This window comes from Magallana gigas, chromosome 8 (genome assembly GCF_963853765.1).
Source record: "Magallana gigas chromosome 8, xbMagGiga1.1, whole genome shotgun sequence".
In the NCBI taxonomy this organism is placed as follows: domain Eukaryota; kingdom Metazoa; phylum Mollusca; class Bivalvia; order Ostreida; family Ostreidae; genus Magallana; species Magallana gigas.
The window spans coordinates 44,108,984-44,123,759 of NC_088860.1; the positions used below are offsets into that span (position 1 = coordinate 44,108,984).

The 14,776-nt window shown below is 34.1% G+C and overlaps 2 protein-coding genes across 4 annotated transcripts in view; one reads left to right on the plus strand and one right to left on the minus strand.

Annotated features, from left to right (window-relative positions):
• Positions 1-1,035: 1,035 nt before the first annotated feature.
• Positions 1,036-3,729, minus strand: LOC117690047 (transmembrane protein 256 homolog). Its single transcript, XM_066068921.1, has 4 exons — positions 3,368-3,729; positions 2,348-2,388; positions 1,964-2,044; positions 1,036-1,318 (listed from the first exon to the last, which is right to left on the minus strand). The coding sequence occupies exons 1-4, from the start codon at positions 3,585-3,587 to the stop codon at positions 1,175-1,177; spliced, it is 486 nt and encodes a 161-aa protein (XP_065924993.1). The 5' UTR covers positions 3,588-3,729; the 3' UTR covers positions 1,036-1,174.
• A 77-nt stretch (positions 3,730-3,806) lies between these two features.
• LOC105320243 (uncharacterized) overlaps positions 3,807-14,776 on the plus strand; it is a 149,318-nt gene continuing 138,348 nt past the window's right edge. For all 3 annotated transcript variants that reach the window (XM_066068911.1, XM_066068912.1, XM_066068913.1), the window contains exons 1-3: positions 3,807-3,925; positions 5,219-5,323; positions 11,091-14,351. In XM_066068911.1, the coding sequence (XP_065924983.1) occupies positions 5,248-5,323; positions 11,091-14,351 (3,337 nt within the window). In that variant the 5' untranslated portion in view covers positions 3,807-3,925; positions 5,219-5,247. The remainder of the gene's footprint in view (positions 3,926-5,218; positions 5,324-11,090; positions 14,352-14,776) is intronic.

Here is a 14,776-nt window from a genome sequence, read left to right on the forward strand (position 1 = left end):
CTAACACTGGGCCAACCGTGAGCTTATTCTCTTGTTGTTGGACCCAGCCTCATCAAACCTCTAACAAGCCAACACGCGATTTAGTGTTCAGACTTTAATATAGATTTTACATGAAATATACTTTTACATGAGTTTGGTATGCATCAGCACCGAAGGTCTGATTCCAACTGACTATAATAATATATAGAGAACAATGGAACAACACAATAAAGGATTTACATAATAAGTACAGATGTAAGTAAATCAATTATCAAACAGCTATTGAGTAACTCGGGACATTTTAGCAGCATGTACATAAAAGGATTAATAAGATGAAAGAAGATTAAATGTCAATAAACATAAACAGAAGTCAATTAAAAAATAAGCTGTCCATCACTGATTGTGCCTCAGGTGGGATTAATGCTGCGCGAAATTTATAACGTTTATAAAACAGTTGTCGAAATAGATGAAAAGTTTTTGTAGCAATTAACACAAAGTCCGAAAAAGTTAATTTACACAATAATTAAAAATAGTCCGAAAGATTGAATTTCACACCGTGACAAACCCCCATATGAATCATGTTAAATAATATTTAAAGATAAAATTAATTCACTCAAACTATGTATCAGTGATAGAAATATTTCTCGAAAATTGTATGGATCCAAGCAATATTGAACTCTAGTCTCATTCAACCAAACGCTCTGCCGACACCGTAAATCTCTGACAAGGATTTACGGAGACAGCCAAGCGTCGAGTTGAACAAGACTACATTGAACTCTGGCGTAGAAATACATACAACTACAAAAAATATTAAAATTGTTCGTACCTTATAAAATCTTACTATTTTTCAAGGTATTTACTTGTATGAATAAGTTTCCTTGAAAAAAACAATGCTTTAGCATATATTTCATCAAATTTATCAATTATTTTCAAGAACTAAATCTTGTCAGCGGTAATGATTTGTGCTGAGGTCCAAACACTGTTTCACTTTCGGTTTGTCTGAGTAACTGCATAGGAGAGTTGATTAAAATCAAAGCAAACAAACACTACACAAAATTAATAAAAAAAAATCTCTTTATTTAGTGCATAAACAACACCTCAAAACATCACTCATGTTTCTATATGTCAATCTTAAGAAATTTCTTCTTAAATCATTTTTGTCCATAATAAAGTTCAATTACTGGTAATATAAAAATCACAACAGCATGCTCAGCCATGCAAAAATGAGCGCGAATCCTCCGTAGGGGGTGACGTATCTTATCTTTGTGTTCCCTGTCATTGCGTGGATGTAACAGCTCCCCGAGAACAGCAGGATTCCAGCCGTCAACAGAGTTCCTGTCTACAATAGACATCATATATCTTAAAAAAATTTCTGTCTGGAGAAAGTATATTATGACATCATTTTCAACCATTTTAACTTCTGAAAATAAATAAAGCCTTATACTCCTTTTCATCAATATAATAACCTCTGGATCATGTTTAAGATACTATTACACATACATACAACTAGATTTAGATGTACTATACAAATTATACTGAATTGTTCTCACATTTGTTGTGGCAATACTTATCTCATCTTTCTATATGAGAATTGAATGTTTTAATGATAAAGAATTTTTATTTTTATCTTTTTATTTTTACTTTTATTCATACAGTATTGCAATCTGCTCCTTCATACTTTTTTGAATGAAAATTGACCTCGTAAAAACATGTTCATACACAATACATTCATAAAATTATCTCTACCTTTTCTACCTTCAAAGATAAAAGATTTTTGCTTTCTCATCAGTTGGTTCACGGTCAGTAAGTGTAACTATGTAACACAAACTGTAAATTTCTGATGATAACTAAAACCCCTTTCTTTTACATCAGGAAAGTAACATATAAAGTCATGAAAGCTGCATATAAACAAACATTTCAACATTTATCCTTTCCCACTATTTCCCTCTTTGCAGAGGACACACTTTTTTTTTGACACACTTACTAAGTAGGGCCTGCCACACAGTGGGGAACACATCAGAGCCACGGAGTGCACCATATGCATCTTGTTCCCAGTATCAAAAGTCTGCAAATAAGGGAGGAAAACAAACCAATGGTTTATTTTTATGAAAGTTGTGACTTGTTCTTAGTAAATTCTTAATTGAAACATGACTTATTCGTCTTAAACCAACTTAATTATTGTCATTGTTTGATGTTAATCCTTGGGGGTCAAGACATCAACATTTCAGCATTTTTAGAATAATAAAAACACATACAACACAGATAAGATGTAAAATGTTTTCAGTTTACACTGATGTGAAGATGTTACATTAAACATTGTTCTATATAATCAGCAAAATGACAACATGACATGTTACTGGCTACAAACCCTTTTTAATTGTTCTCCTTTCTCATCTTCAGCTTTAAATGCTAAAAAATGCAAAAAAAAATCTGTATAAGAAACAGTTGTAGTAATATGCATGTACATGATATAATTATGATACTGGAACAAAAACTACCGTAAATATTTACTTTATTTTGCTGCAGTTTTAATGTGCATGCTGTTGGGGATCTAACTAGTACATGTTAATGATAGTGGTATTTTATATTGTTTATTAATAAATGTAAATAAATCACTTTGATTTAACTATTTTTCTTGTTATTTCAAAAGTTGGACAATTTTATCCCTTTGCCCTATAAACTGGTCAGTCACACCTAAAACAGATTCCTCACACCGACTTGCATAATAGTTATCATTATATATCAATTGGGTTGATTGGATTAGAATTTTAGAACTTCAAAAAGTTACTTTTTAAGGACACTAAAACATACATATATATCAAGGTTACCCGAGCTACTATTCCAAATGATTTCCCTCTAAATAAATAATAGGAAAGTCATATATAAAACCTGTTACCAGTGTAGGGATTTGAGAGTACATGTACTTGCAAACATTTTACATGTTACAAGTTCTATGTATTGGAAATACTGTATATGTAACTGCAAATGATCATTAAACCAACTCTGTCCAACAAGCCTCGAGATTGTTGTGTAACCTGCTCGGTTGCCTGTCAGTGTCAGGGGCAGATATTTTTGTATGAATTTTTTGGGGTCCAATAAGCCTTAAACTACAGGTACTAGGTGGTAGGCCCAATGTGTTACTGCCTAAATCATATATTGCCATGCATTCCTTGTAAATCATTATTTAGAATAACCATATACATGTATTACAAAATAAGGTGTTCTATGTTATAACTATAAAAATCACATGAGTGGAAAAGAGAAACGGGGCTCAGCTGTTCGAATTTAAAGTTCAACAGTTCAAGGTTACACGCGTATCATCTGTAATAACATTACTTAAAACCCAGTAAAATGACAGGAACCTTATACAGAGTTATTTTTGATTTACCGTGTGCACCATAAGCGGCCAATGAAACAGCCGCAGCACCGGACAAACCGCCGATTCTGAGGAAAAACCTTGATCCATGGAAAGCCATAGCCTCGCTTGCTTTGGTTCTCACGGTCTCCGTAACTTCCCCGGCAGTTTGCTCAAAATCTTTCCTCTGATAGCCAAGATTTGTAACTGCTTTGTCAAGGTAGTATATTCCCAGATTCAAGATCTCCGCCATCGTGTCACATCATATATATTCCTGAACCAATATTTCAGCTCGTTTTTTCGTTGCAATACACAGGACTTTTTACTTTCACTTTCAGATTGGCAGAAATGTCGAACCCGATTTTTTTTTAATTTTCCGCCAAGTATTTTAACGATATAGAAATATTTTAGTACATTAGGCCTATTTGTATGCATTTAACCATTCTACACGACCTTCCAATATTTAATTGACAGAAAACTAAAAATGAAGTTTTTCCGCGAAAAAACCTTTCGTTTTGATTCTCCATTTGATTGGGCGATTTGATGCATGTGACTGGTGACCAGTTTTGGTTAGCCACTTTACTTGTTCAGGTAAGTACAGTAGGCGACACTTGAAAATTATGAAGATTGAATATTGACTTTGTTTTTTAAAACACATAAATGTACATATATGCATATGGAGAAATCATAATGCTTTTGCCAAAGACTCATAAAACTAATTGTCATGTCTCGAAATGTGCTTGAAGATTAAAGAAAAAAGTATTTGTTTCACTTTACTTTCGTTTTCACTTCGGTATTCCCTGAAGTATTGGAATGGTTAAATAAATTTATCTTTGTAATATGTTTAACAAGACACTGAACAAAGATTCTATAAATACCATTGAAATTGTACACATTTTTATGATGAACAGATTGCCTTACAAAAAAATTAACTTTCGTTTTTGCTTATCAGATCCTAGACACCCCGTGACTTCTACTTTCAGGGATTTATGGGGAATTTGGAATAATTTTATTGACAATTTTATGAAATTGGGAAAAACTATGTATGTTAAGCATACATCATAATTTCAGGCAGGGTGTATTCCACATAATGTGAGACTTCTGAATTTGTACAACCAAACAGCTAGACTTTAAATTATGATCCAACTTCATACAGTTATGTATGAGATTCCTGTTTCTGTCATTTGAATAAGTCTTTTTTCTGAGTAAACTCTGTCAAAGAACTATAATACACAATTTTCCAAGTCCCCTAGGTCCCTTCAAGTGCATTGAAAATATATTTTTTCCATTTTAAATAACTCCTTATGCTTACCTTTTACTCAAATATTGATTGAACGAAATTACATGATACAATTACATTATCATGATTATGATGAAATATCATGATGTGTAGAAAAACAGCAAAGAAATTCGGATTAAATGTTGGCGATGTTTCCAGGGCGTTATAAATTAAATATATTATGACTGCACTTTGTTAAATGTCTTGTTAAACAGAGAAAATTGAAGGACATTTCGATTTTTTTATGATATATTTTTCCAAGAGAATTGAACAAAAAGCATTGTTTACCATTTGGGAAAAATAATGCTAAATTGGGACAAATTGATATTATATTCCATTGGGAATGGGGCTGAATTTCAGCCCCAGAGGAAGGTACTGATAAATCCCTGACTTAAATCCTTCATGCTCCCGTATTTGATATGTTGCTGAATTAAAATTAGATCCTTCATGCTCCCGTATTTGATATGTTGGAGGTAAAAAACCCCACCTGATGTAATGTTAGAGATTGAATTCTAATATCAGATCTTAAAATATTCATCCCTTTATGAAAAAACCCAAAACAAAGCAGATTATCACACAAAAATAAAAATGTGTTTATATTGCAGATGTTTAGTTATAACACAACAAACCAACAATGAGTGCGACCTCGTCTGGTTCAGACAAGCGTGATGATGGATCTCCTCCTGGAGCATTGGGCTCTTCTACAAAAGGTAAAAATTAAGGAATTCTACTTGAAGTATATATATATATGAGCTAACATCCAGACTCCAGGGCTTTATTGCATCTCAATTGGCTAAAAAAAAATATTCAAAAAAGGTCTAAATTTTGAATATCGGACAAGACTATATTATTTTTTGCACATATTATGAACTACTCTTTTAACCACTTTTATTGCCTCAGCTGACAGCTCAAGTGAGCTTTTCTAATCAAAATTTGTCAGTTGGTGGCGTCTGCGTCATTAGAGATATCGTTGTAAACTTTTCACATTTTCATCTCCATCAAAATCACTAAGCCAATTTCAAACTTGGCACAAAGCAATACTGGAGAAAGGGAATTCAATTTAGTTCTAATGAAGAGGAGAAAATTTAGAGAATTATTGAAAATTTGTAAGCATTTTTCAGAAATCTTCTTCTCAAAAACCATTTTGTCAGAAAAGCTGAATCTTATGTAGAAGCAATCATCAGGTAGAGTTAAAGTTTGCTCAAATCATTATCCTGGGGATAGTCAGGTTACAATGAATGCGAAAGTTTGGCTGGCTACATAGGACATTTGGTCCTGTGTATCAATAAACACAGGACTGAACCAAATTTTGTCAGACCGTGAAATTTATTTTTGCGACCAAAAATTTAGTATGTTACATTTATGTGACGTAGTAAATTCTGTAAATTGTTTACACTAGAATGTATAGAGAAAAATCTTTAAAAATCTTCTTAACTTGAAAACCAATTACTCAGAAAAGCTGTGCTTTGTGAAAACATTGACCTCAGGAGGTGTAGATTCAAGTTTGTTAATATCATGATACCTGGGGGTAAGGTGGGGTACACTTGGGGGAGGGGGAGTCAAATTTTTACATTAGAATATATATCGAGAAAAATCAATAAAAATCTTCTTTACAAAAACCAATGAACAGAAGACTGAAATTTGTGTGGTATCATCCTCAGACGTGTATGTTAAAGTTCTAATCATGATCACTGAGGTAGGGTAGGGCTACAATTATTTTTTTTTGGGGGGGGGGGGAGGGGAGGGGAGGGGGTTGAATCTTTACATCATAATAAATAGAGAAAATCTATTTAAAATCTTATCTCAAAAAACTGTTCAATTTAATATGTTGAGAAAAATTTGGAAATTTTTTAACAAGATATATGCTCTCCTAAGTTGTCTAGATATTTTATATTTGATACTCAATTCTAAAGACTTTTTGATCAGGTTATGGCCATTGTTGCTCAGGTGAGCCATGTGGCCCCTGGGCCTATTAATCCAAACTATTAATTATACTTCCATTGGGCCTATAAAAAAATGTGTGTGTTTAGGGTAACCCGACCTAACCTAGAAAAATGCCCCGATCCTACTATTTTTAGATGTCTGTTTTTATCCGATTGTGAATTTTATATTATTTCTATTTAAAAATCTGTTTTTAAATATGACACAAACAATCATTCTTAGGATTCATGCAGAAAAAAATATGATAAAATAAAAAAAAATCCCTACCTACTTAACCTTATTTTTCATCAGTGTTACCCTAAACACATAACTTTTTTATAGGCCTTATTTTCTGTACTATAACTTTTTTTTTAGTGAGCAAATATCATCAAGATATAAAATATTTGATACCTTAATGAAATTAATTCGATCCAATAGTCCTCCACTCAACCTTAAAAAACATACTCAAGCACATATGATAAAGTTTAGTATGATGTATGTGGACCATTAAACTTTTAAACAATGGAACAGGTTAAAGTCAGTGTAGAAATTGTGGAAGGATATGTATGCACACATTCCTGACAATTGCTCTGTAATTTTTTAAAAAATTAGGATAATTCAAGAGAACTTACCTAAACAGTATATGCGAACATTTTTGGATCACACAAGACATTTGGTCCTGTGTAATTAATAAACAATGGAGCACATGGCTCAGTGGTCATAGGCATTAGGCCAGTACCCAAAAGGTTGCTGGTTCAAACCCTGCTGTGGTCACTCGATGTTGTTTGTTGTGCACTTAGACAAGGCACTTTATCTGTCTCAGTCCACCCAGCTGGAATCAGCTTATGTTGGGAGTTAACCTGTGATGGACTGGTGTCCCAATGAGGGGGAGTCAATGACTCTCATCCGCTTAGCACCAAGGAAACCAGGGATAAGCACTGTTCTTATGCACCTTAATGGTATAGAGAAGAAATGGATAAACACAAAGGACCAAACCAAATTTTGTCAGACCGAGAAATTTCATTTTGTGACCAGAAATTGAGTTTGTCACATTTTTGGTGGCTGAATGAATTATAGCCAGTCATTATTATCTGATCTGGATTAAAGTTTAAATATTTTTTGCTAAACTCACAGTCAGTGTTATGTTTGATAAAATAAACTTATTTAATATTAATAAGTACTGTATTTTTCCGACGATTAGTCGGTATTTTTTTTCTCTGAAGCAGAACACTCGACTTATCGTCTAAATCACCTTGTCTAAGGCTTGAGGTCAGAAAATTGTTAAAAATAGCATTAAAAATCTTGGTTTTAATCATCTTGAGTTGGCTGTGTGATTGTAAATTACCTTATCGAATTCATTGTCCATCTTTATTAATGATCGTTTTGTTCCGTTTTTATAAACACATCGTCACATGGTTCCGTTAATCCTAAATGGGAAGATAACATTGCGCAGTAAAATTAAAACCAAATTCGAACGGAAAAAATTATTGCAGTAAGTCCGGGGAATGTTTTAAATTTTAATTATTTTATTAGTAAAGAGTTGTTAGTGGAAAGTATAAATAAGAAATATTTTGTTGTCAAATTCAATTTTAAATACGGAATCGGCAATTATCAATACTATTGTTTATACAATAGGCTGACACCGGTTGTGCTAATACTACGGCAGTATATAGTAATCATTCCCTAAGGCTGAGATTCATACGGCGTGTTCACACCTTTCACACCTTGTGTATATAAGAAATTTTCCTATCAAACCCCTGCATATACTTAAAAAATGATTAATATGATGTTTGTAATTTACTGATTAGCTTAAGACGATTTATTTTTGAAAAATTTGATACTATACTGCTGCAAAATGTGAAACCTCCAAGTGTTTTTGCATTTACTCTGTGTAAAAAACAACATCATATAATTTAAAAACAACTTTATCACTCAATTCAAAATGTGCCATTTTATTCTAAATTTGCAGCTTATGTATTTTGAGGATTTTGATATGTTCTAAAGCATGTGGATTTTGAGGTGTATTAAACATTGTGAGGAAAATGTTGATATTATGCCTCTAAGGTTGTAGATTAACTAGATGAAATCTCGTGCAAGAGCGGGAACTAGCATTTTACATATTAATATAATTTTAATAATTATGTTGAACCATATTTTTTTGTTTGTTAATTGTTGTACAAACTGTGTCCAAATTTTCTTAATTTCTTTTGTAACATATTCTTTAAAATAAAAAAAAAAAAAAAATGCATGGCTGGATATTAAGAAGAGTGGACAGGGGTGAAAAATTTAAACTTAAATTGATGTTGTACAAATGTACATGGCCTTATTTCAATTTGTTGCAGGATTGAAAAAACTTTTCTCATTTCATTTAATTATCTTTTAAAAAAATTTCTTTAGGTCAAATTACATTATAACTTTTATCACTGTCCTAAATAAGAATTTCAGATTAAAGATGTTATTTAAAGAATGGGAAAGGAATAATCCCCCTCCCCCCAGATTAATGTGTAAGGTGTCGTGGTATTAAATTGTATGAAATTAAAAAACCCGCTAGTGTAGGCATATTTATTTGCATATTTCAAACCAAAGTTGACAGATCCAAAGTATCTACCCAATGGTTAACTTGCTCTACACCTACCGCCATGGTGTAAATTAGTCAAATTTTATTGGGCACCGTGTTCTGAAAAGTTTTTTCCATGAAAGCTAAAATTGCTTTAAACTATTCCATTTTATTTATTAACTTTTTTTGTGTTAACTAGTCAAACAGCATTTTGTAGTTTATTTGCAAACTGTCTCAATTTATAAGTGTAGATATTCAGTAGTCAACATGCATAAGATCAGAAATTTGGATCCTAATGAATCATAAATCTGCATAACAAAATTTTGTTTAGTTTAGAAAACTAAAAGGTATAACAATACAATTCAGCATTTTTAAATGGTAGGAAAATTTTAAATGACAACCATTTTAGTTGTCTTAGTAAACTGATAGACAAGTCATTTTACGAATTATTGAAAGAACAGATTTCATTCAAAATGATATATATAAAAATACTCATTTTAATATGCTGTCAAATCAAAGTTATTTCTTAAGGATTAAACTTCATTTACATTTATCAATAAAATAAGTCCCTTGAAGCAATTTTAATATTTATTGAGTATAATACTGTAAACATCTTTAATTCCACGTGTCTAAAATTTCACGTTTTCCTGCGTAAGTACCTTTCATGGTGTTTTTAATTTCACGGATAATCGATTTGTTATCCTAGGAAAGTAAATCCTGATTGTAAAAGAAATCTTATGAGTGATGAACCTGCAACATGTAATTTACATTATTTTCTTTTGAATCACGTAAAATTAAAGCCTTATTTACGTTAAGTGCTGTGAGAAAAATAAAACATGTTTGTGTCGAATGTAATAAGCGCTGGTGTTAAATGCACATTTGATATTTTGGGCATGAAAATTAAGGGGAAAACGCACATGTAATATATTTGTTAGAAAGAAGTACACCTTTATAATTACTGTGGAATCATTAGAATTCGAGGTGGCTAAATTTTCGTGGTATTCGTGGGTAGCCCTGACCCACGAATTTACATCCTCCACGAAAACTAATTTTAAAAGATTAAGTTTTTCCTATTGAAACTGAAAACCGATGCATCAACGAAATTACATCCCCACGAATAAGCAAAAATCCCTCAATCCACGAAAATTGGCCCAAACCAAATTAAATGATTCCACAGTAATCAATCTTAAAATAAACTGCTCAATATGAATGCTGATCGCAGACAACGTCATGGTTGTACAGTAGTCTTTGCCCTAAGGAGATGTCCGAGATAATAAGTGACAATTAGCACCCGTGTTCATAATGGCTTTGATAGGGCTGCAGAGATAAAGTTGAAACGAATATTCCGTTATTAACGTTTGTTTAATTATGATATTAATAATATTGTATTAAATTAGTGTAAAACTCATACTTGCTATTCTTAACGAATTTTAAATATACTATGATTACGATAAACAGATGGTAACTTTGGCCCCACTCAAGCACACATGTATCTCTTATGGCGGCCGACACAGAGATGGTAAATGCACAGCTCAATATTCACGATGGCTTTATGTTCACGTAAAATTGTCTGACCGTGAACATAGTGAAATTAAAAACACCGTAATGTTTTCCACGGCTACAGTATACCTAGCATTTCTTAAAACCTAAATATGAAATTCATTCCGGCAATTTTTTTTTTTTTGAACAATTTTAGTAAGAGTTACTTCTCTATATCAAATGATATCTATAATTAGAATTTGAAGATGTCCCCATTCTAGATATCCTTTACGAAAATCTTGTCATGCATCTTTGCTAAAAAAGATAGCTGCAATTGTTGATATCATGCCTAAACGATCTTTCATCTGCAAACTCTGCCTTGCACAAAAATATACACTTATCTGTTACTGTAATCAATCTTGTAATGTATATATACTGTTCTTTATATTGTCAAGTATTTTTGTGAAATAAAATAAATTATGAAAACTTCATGCTTACTGAGTTGTTCTGGCATTTTACAGAGACTGGTGAGGGAACGGAGGGTAATGTATGTAATGCATGCCAAAATCAAGCTCACTCAACTACACACTGCTTTCAATGTAAGACCAATCAGGACCTCACTGGTGAGAGTGACATGTCCACTTCTGCACAATCTCAGAGTAAAGGTGAGATCAATATTAGTGATGGGAAACTGGCAGATGACAATGAGAAGGGAGAGAAAAATAAAATAACACCAAGAGAACAAGACAAAGTTGTTAAAAATGCAATGCAAAGAGCTCAAAACAATAACCCATCCAGTTATAACTTTCAAGATGAAAATGTTTGTGCTGAAAAAGGGAGGGGTTTGATTGTAGCAACAGTAGCAGATCAGCTTGGACAGTACAATAGTAGTAGAAATGCTCAAGCAGATAAAGTTACTTTAGAAAACTTTGAGAAAAATGAAAAGCATATGGTAGCAGAAGCAGCAGCAGCAGATGCTGATCACAAAACTGAAACTGGTGAACACACAAGTTATGAAAACAACAAACAAATGTATCAGGAGGATGAAAAGAGATCAGCATCGCCAAAACAGACTTTGGAACAAAGAAATGATACACCATCAAAATCTGAGTCAGTTTATCTAAACCAAGGAAATGGACAACCAATAACACTACCAACAGCCAAGGGTCTACAATCTGCTCCTCAGACAGAGAATCCAAACCAAGGAAATGGTACTCCATCAACATTACAGACAGAGAATTCACACCAAGGAAATGGTACGCCATCAACATTACAAGCAAAAAATCCAGACCAAGTAAATGGCACACCATCAATACCACAGACAGAGAATTCAGACCAAGGAGATGGCACACCACCAACACTACAGATGGAGATTCAAAACCAAGGAAATGGTACTCCATCAGCATTACAAGCAACAAACCCAGACCAAGGAAATGGCACACTATCAACAACACAGACAGAGAATTCAGACCAAGGAGATGGCACACCATCAACACCACAGATGGAGATTTTAAACCCAGAAAATGATAAACCTTCAACATCACAGACAGAGATTCAAAACCAAGGAAATGGTACACCATCAACATTTCAGGCAAACAATCCAACCCAAGAAGATGGTACACCATCAATATTACAGACAGAGAATTCACACCAAGGAGATGGTACACCATCAGCATTACAAACTAAAAATCCAGACCAAGGAAATGGCACACCATCAACATTTCAGGCAAACAATCCAACCCAAGAAGATGGTACACCATCAATATTACAGACAGAAAATTCACACCAAGGAGATGGTACACCATCAGCATTACAAGCAAAAAATCCAGACCAAGGAAATGGCACACCATCAACATTTCAGGCAAACAATCCAACCCAAGAAGATGGTACACCATCAATATTACAGACAGAGAATTCAGACCAAGGAGATGGCACACCATCAACACCACAGATTGAGATTCAAAACCAAGGAAATGGTACTCCATCAGCATTACAAGCAAAAAATCCAGACCAAGGAAATGGCACACTATCAACACCACAGACAGAGAATTCAGACCAAGGAGATGGCACACCATCAACACCACAGACAGAGAATTCAGACCAAGGAGATGGCACACCATCAACACCACAGATGGAGATTTTAAACCCAGAAAATGGTAAACCTTCAACATCACAGACAGAGATTCAAAACCAAGGAAATGGTACACCATCAACATTTCAGGCAAACAATCCAACCCAAGAAAATGGCACACCATCAACACCACATACAGAGAATTCAGACCAAGGAGATGGAACACCACCAACACCACAGACAGAGAATTCAGACCAAGAAGATGGCACACCATCAACAACACAGACAGAGAATTCAGACCAAGGAGATGGCACACCATCAACACCACAGATGGAGATTTTAAACCCAGAAAATGGTAAACCTTCAACATCACAGACAGAGATTCAAAACCAAGGAAATGGTACACCATCAACATTTCAGGCAAACAATCCAACCCAAGAAAATGGCACACCATCAACACCACATACAGAGAATTCAGACCAAGGAGATGGAACACCACCAACACCACAGACAGAGAATTCAGACCAAGAAGATGGCACACCATCAACAACACAGACAGAGAATTCAGACCAAGGAGATGGCACACCATCAACACCACAGATGGAGATTCAAAACCAAGGATATGGCACTCCATCAGCATTTCAGGCAAACAATCCAACCCAAGAAGATGGTACACCATCAATATTACAGACAGAGAATTCACACCAAGGAGATGGTACACCATCAGCATTACAAACTAAAAATCCAGACCAAGGAAATGGCACACCATCAACATTTCAGGCAGACAATCCAACCCAAGAAGATGGTACACCATCAATATTACAGACAGAGAATTCACACCAAGGAGATGGTACACCATCAGCATTACAAGCAAAAAATCCAGACCAAGGAAATGGCACACCATCAACACCACAGACAGAGATTTTAAGCCAAGGAAATCGTATACCATCAACATCACAGAAAGAGAATCCAAACCAAAGAGATGGAAGACCACCAACACGGCATACAGAGATTCAAAACCAAGGAAATGGTACTCCATCAGCATTACAAGCAAAAAATCCAGACCAAGGAAATGGTACACCATCAACACCACAGACAGAGATTTTAAACCAAGGAAATAGTATACCATCAATATTACAGACAGAGAACCCACACCAAGGAGATAGTTCACCATCAGCAGAGAATTTAAAGCAAAGATATAGTATTCCATCAGTAATTGGGGACAGAGTTCATGTAAACACTGATAAAGGAAATGCAGACATAAAGGTTAAAAATGATAGAACATCTGAATTGGATGCTGGGAATCTGCACGAGAGTGATGCAGATTACAGAACCACAGAAAAGGAAAGGCAGTATGCAATAACCAAGACACAACTATCACTTTTGGGCACCCAAGTGACAGATAATGCAAATAGACAGATTGAAGAAGGAGCAACATACTCAGAACATTCTCATATACCTTTTTCATTCAGTCAAAGCCAAGCTGACTTTATTGTAATAGAATATCAGCTGGAACAGGTTATTGATAAAATATTAAATGATAGCACACTTCATGAAAATAAAGAAGAATGGAAAAAGAATGCAAAGAAGGAAATAATGGTTTTCTTGCTGAGCATAGTAAAGGATGAAACTCTATCTCGCAGAACTTTCCATCCTTGTGTTACCCACAGCATGCCTATACAAATATTTGATTCTGATATTCATGTTGCAGGTAAATTGATTCTTTTATAAACATGTCGTTTTGAAAGAATTTGTACAGACATGCCTCTAATTGCATTGAAAAGGTGAAAAGTAATTGGGTGAAATATCATGTATCTGTAGAAAATGCCATTTCAATGTCTTCAAAACACTTTTAAAGATAGCGATGATATTAATTAGACTTAGCAATACTTTGTTCTAAAGGATGACATTTTCAGAACATTGAAAAAAAACCAAAATCCAACTGATGGGAATTAGAAACTATCTTGTGTCCAATTTTTCACTTAAACACAGGGTAATTGACCTATATTTAGCTCACGAATATGAAGTCGGGGGAGCTTATGACTTAACCCCGGCGTTGGGGCCAGTGTTGGCGTCGGCGTCTGGACATGGTTAAAGTTTTTGTTGCAGGTCCTGTATCTTAGTCATTAGCCCTAT

Coding starts and splice junctions, on each gene's coding strand:
- LOC117690047 (XM_066068921.1), bottom strand. CDS start 3,587: ATGGCGGAGATCTTGAATCTGGGAATATACTACCTTGACAAAGCAGTT. Junction 2,389..3,367: donor GGCCGCTTATGGTGCACACG/GTAAATCAAAAA, acceptor TGCATTTTTTAG/CATTTAAAGCTGAAGATGAG. Junction 2,045..2,347: donor AAGGAGAACAATTAAAAAGG/GTTTGTAGCCAG, acceptor CCTTATTTGCAG/ACTTTTGATACTGGGAACAA.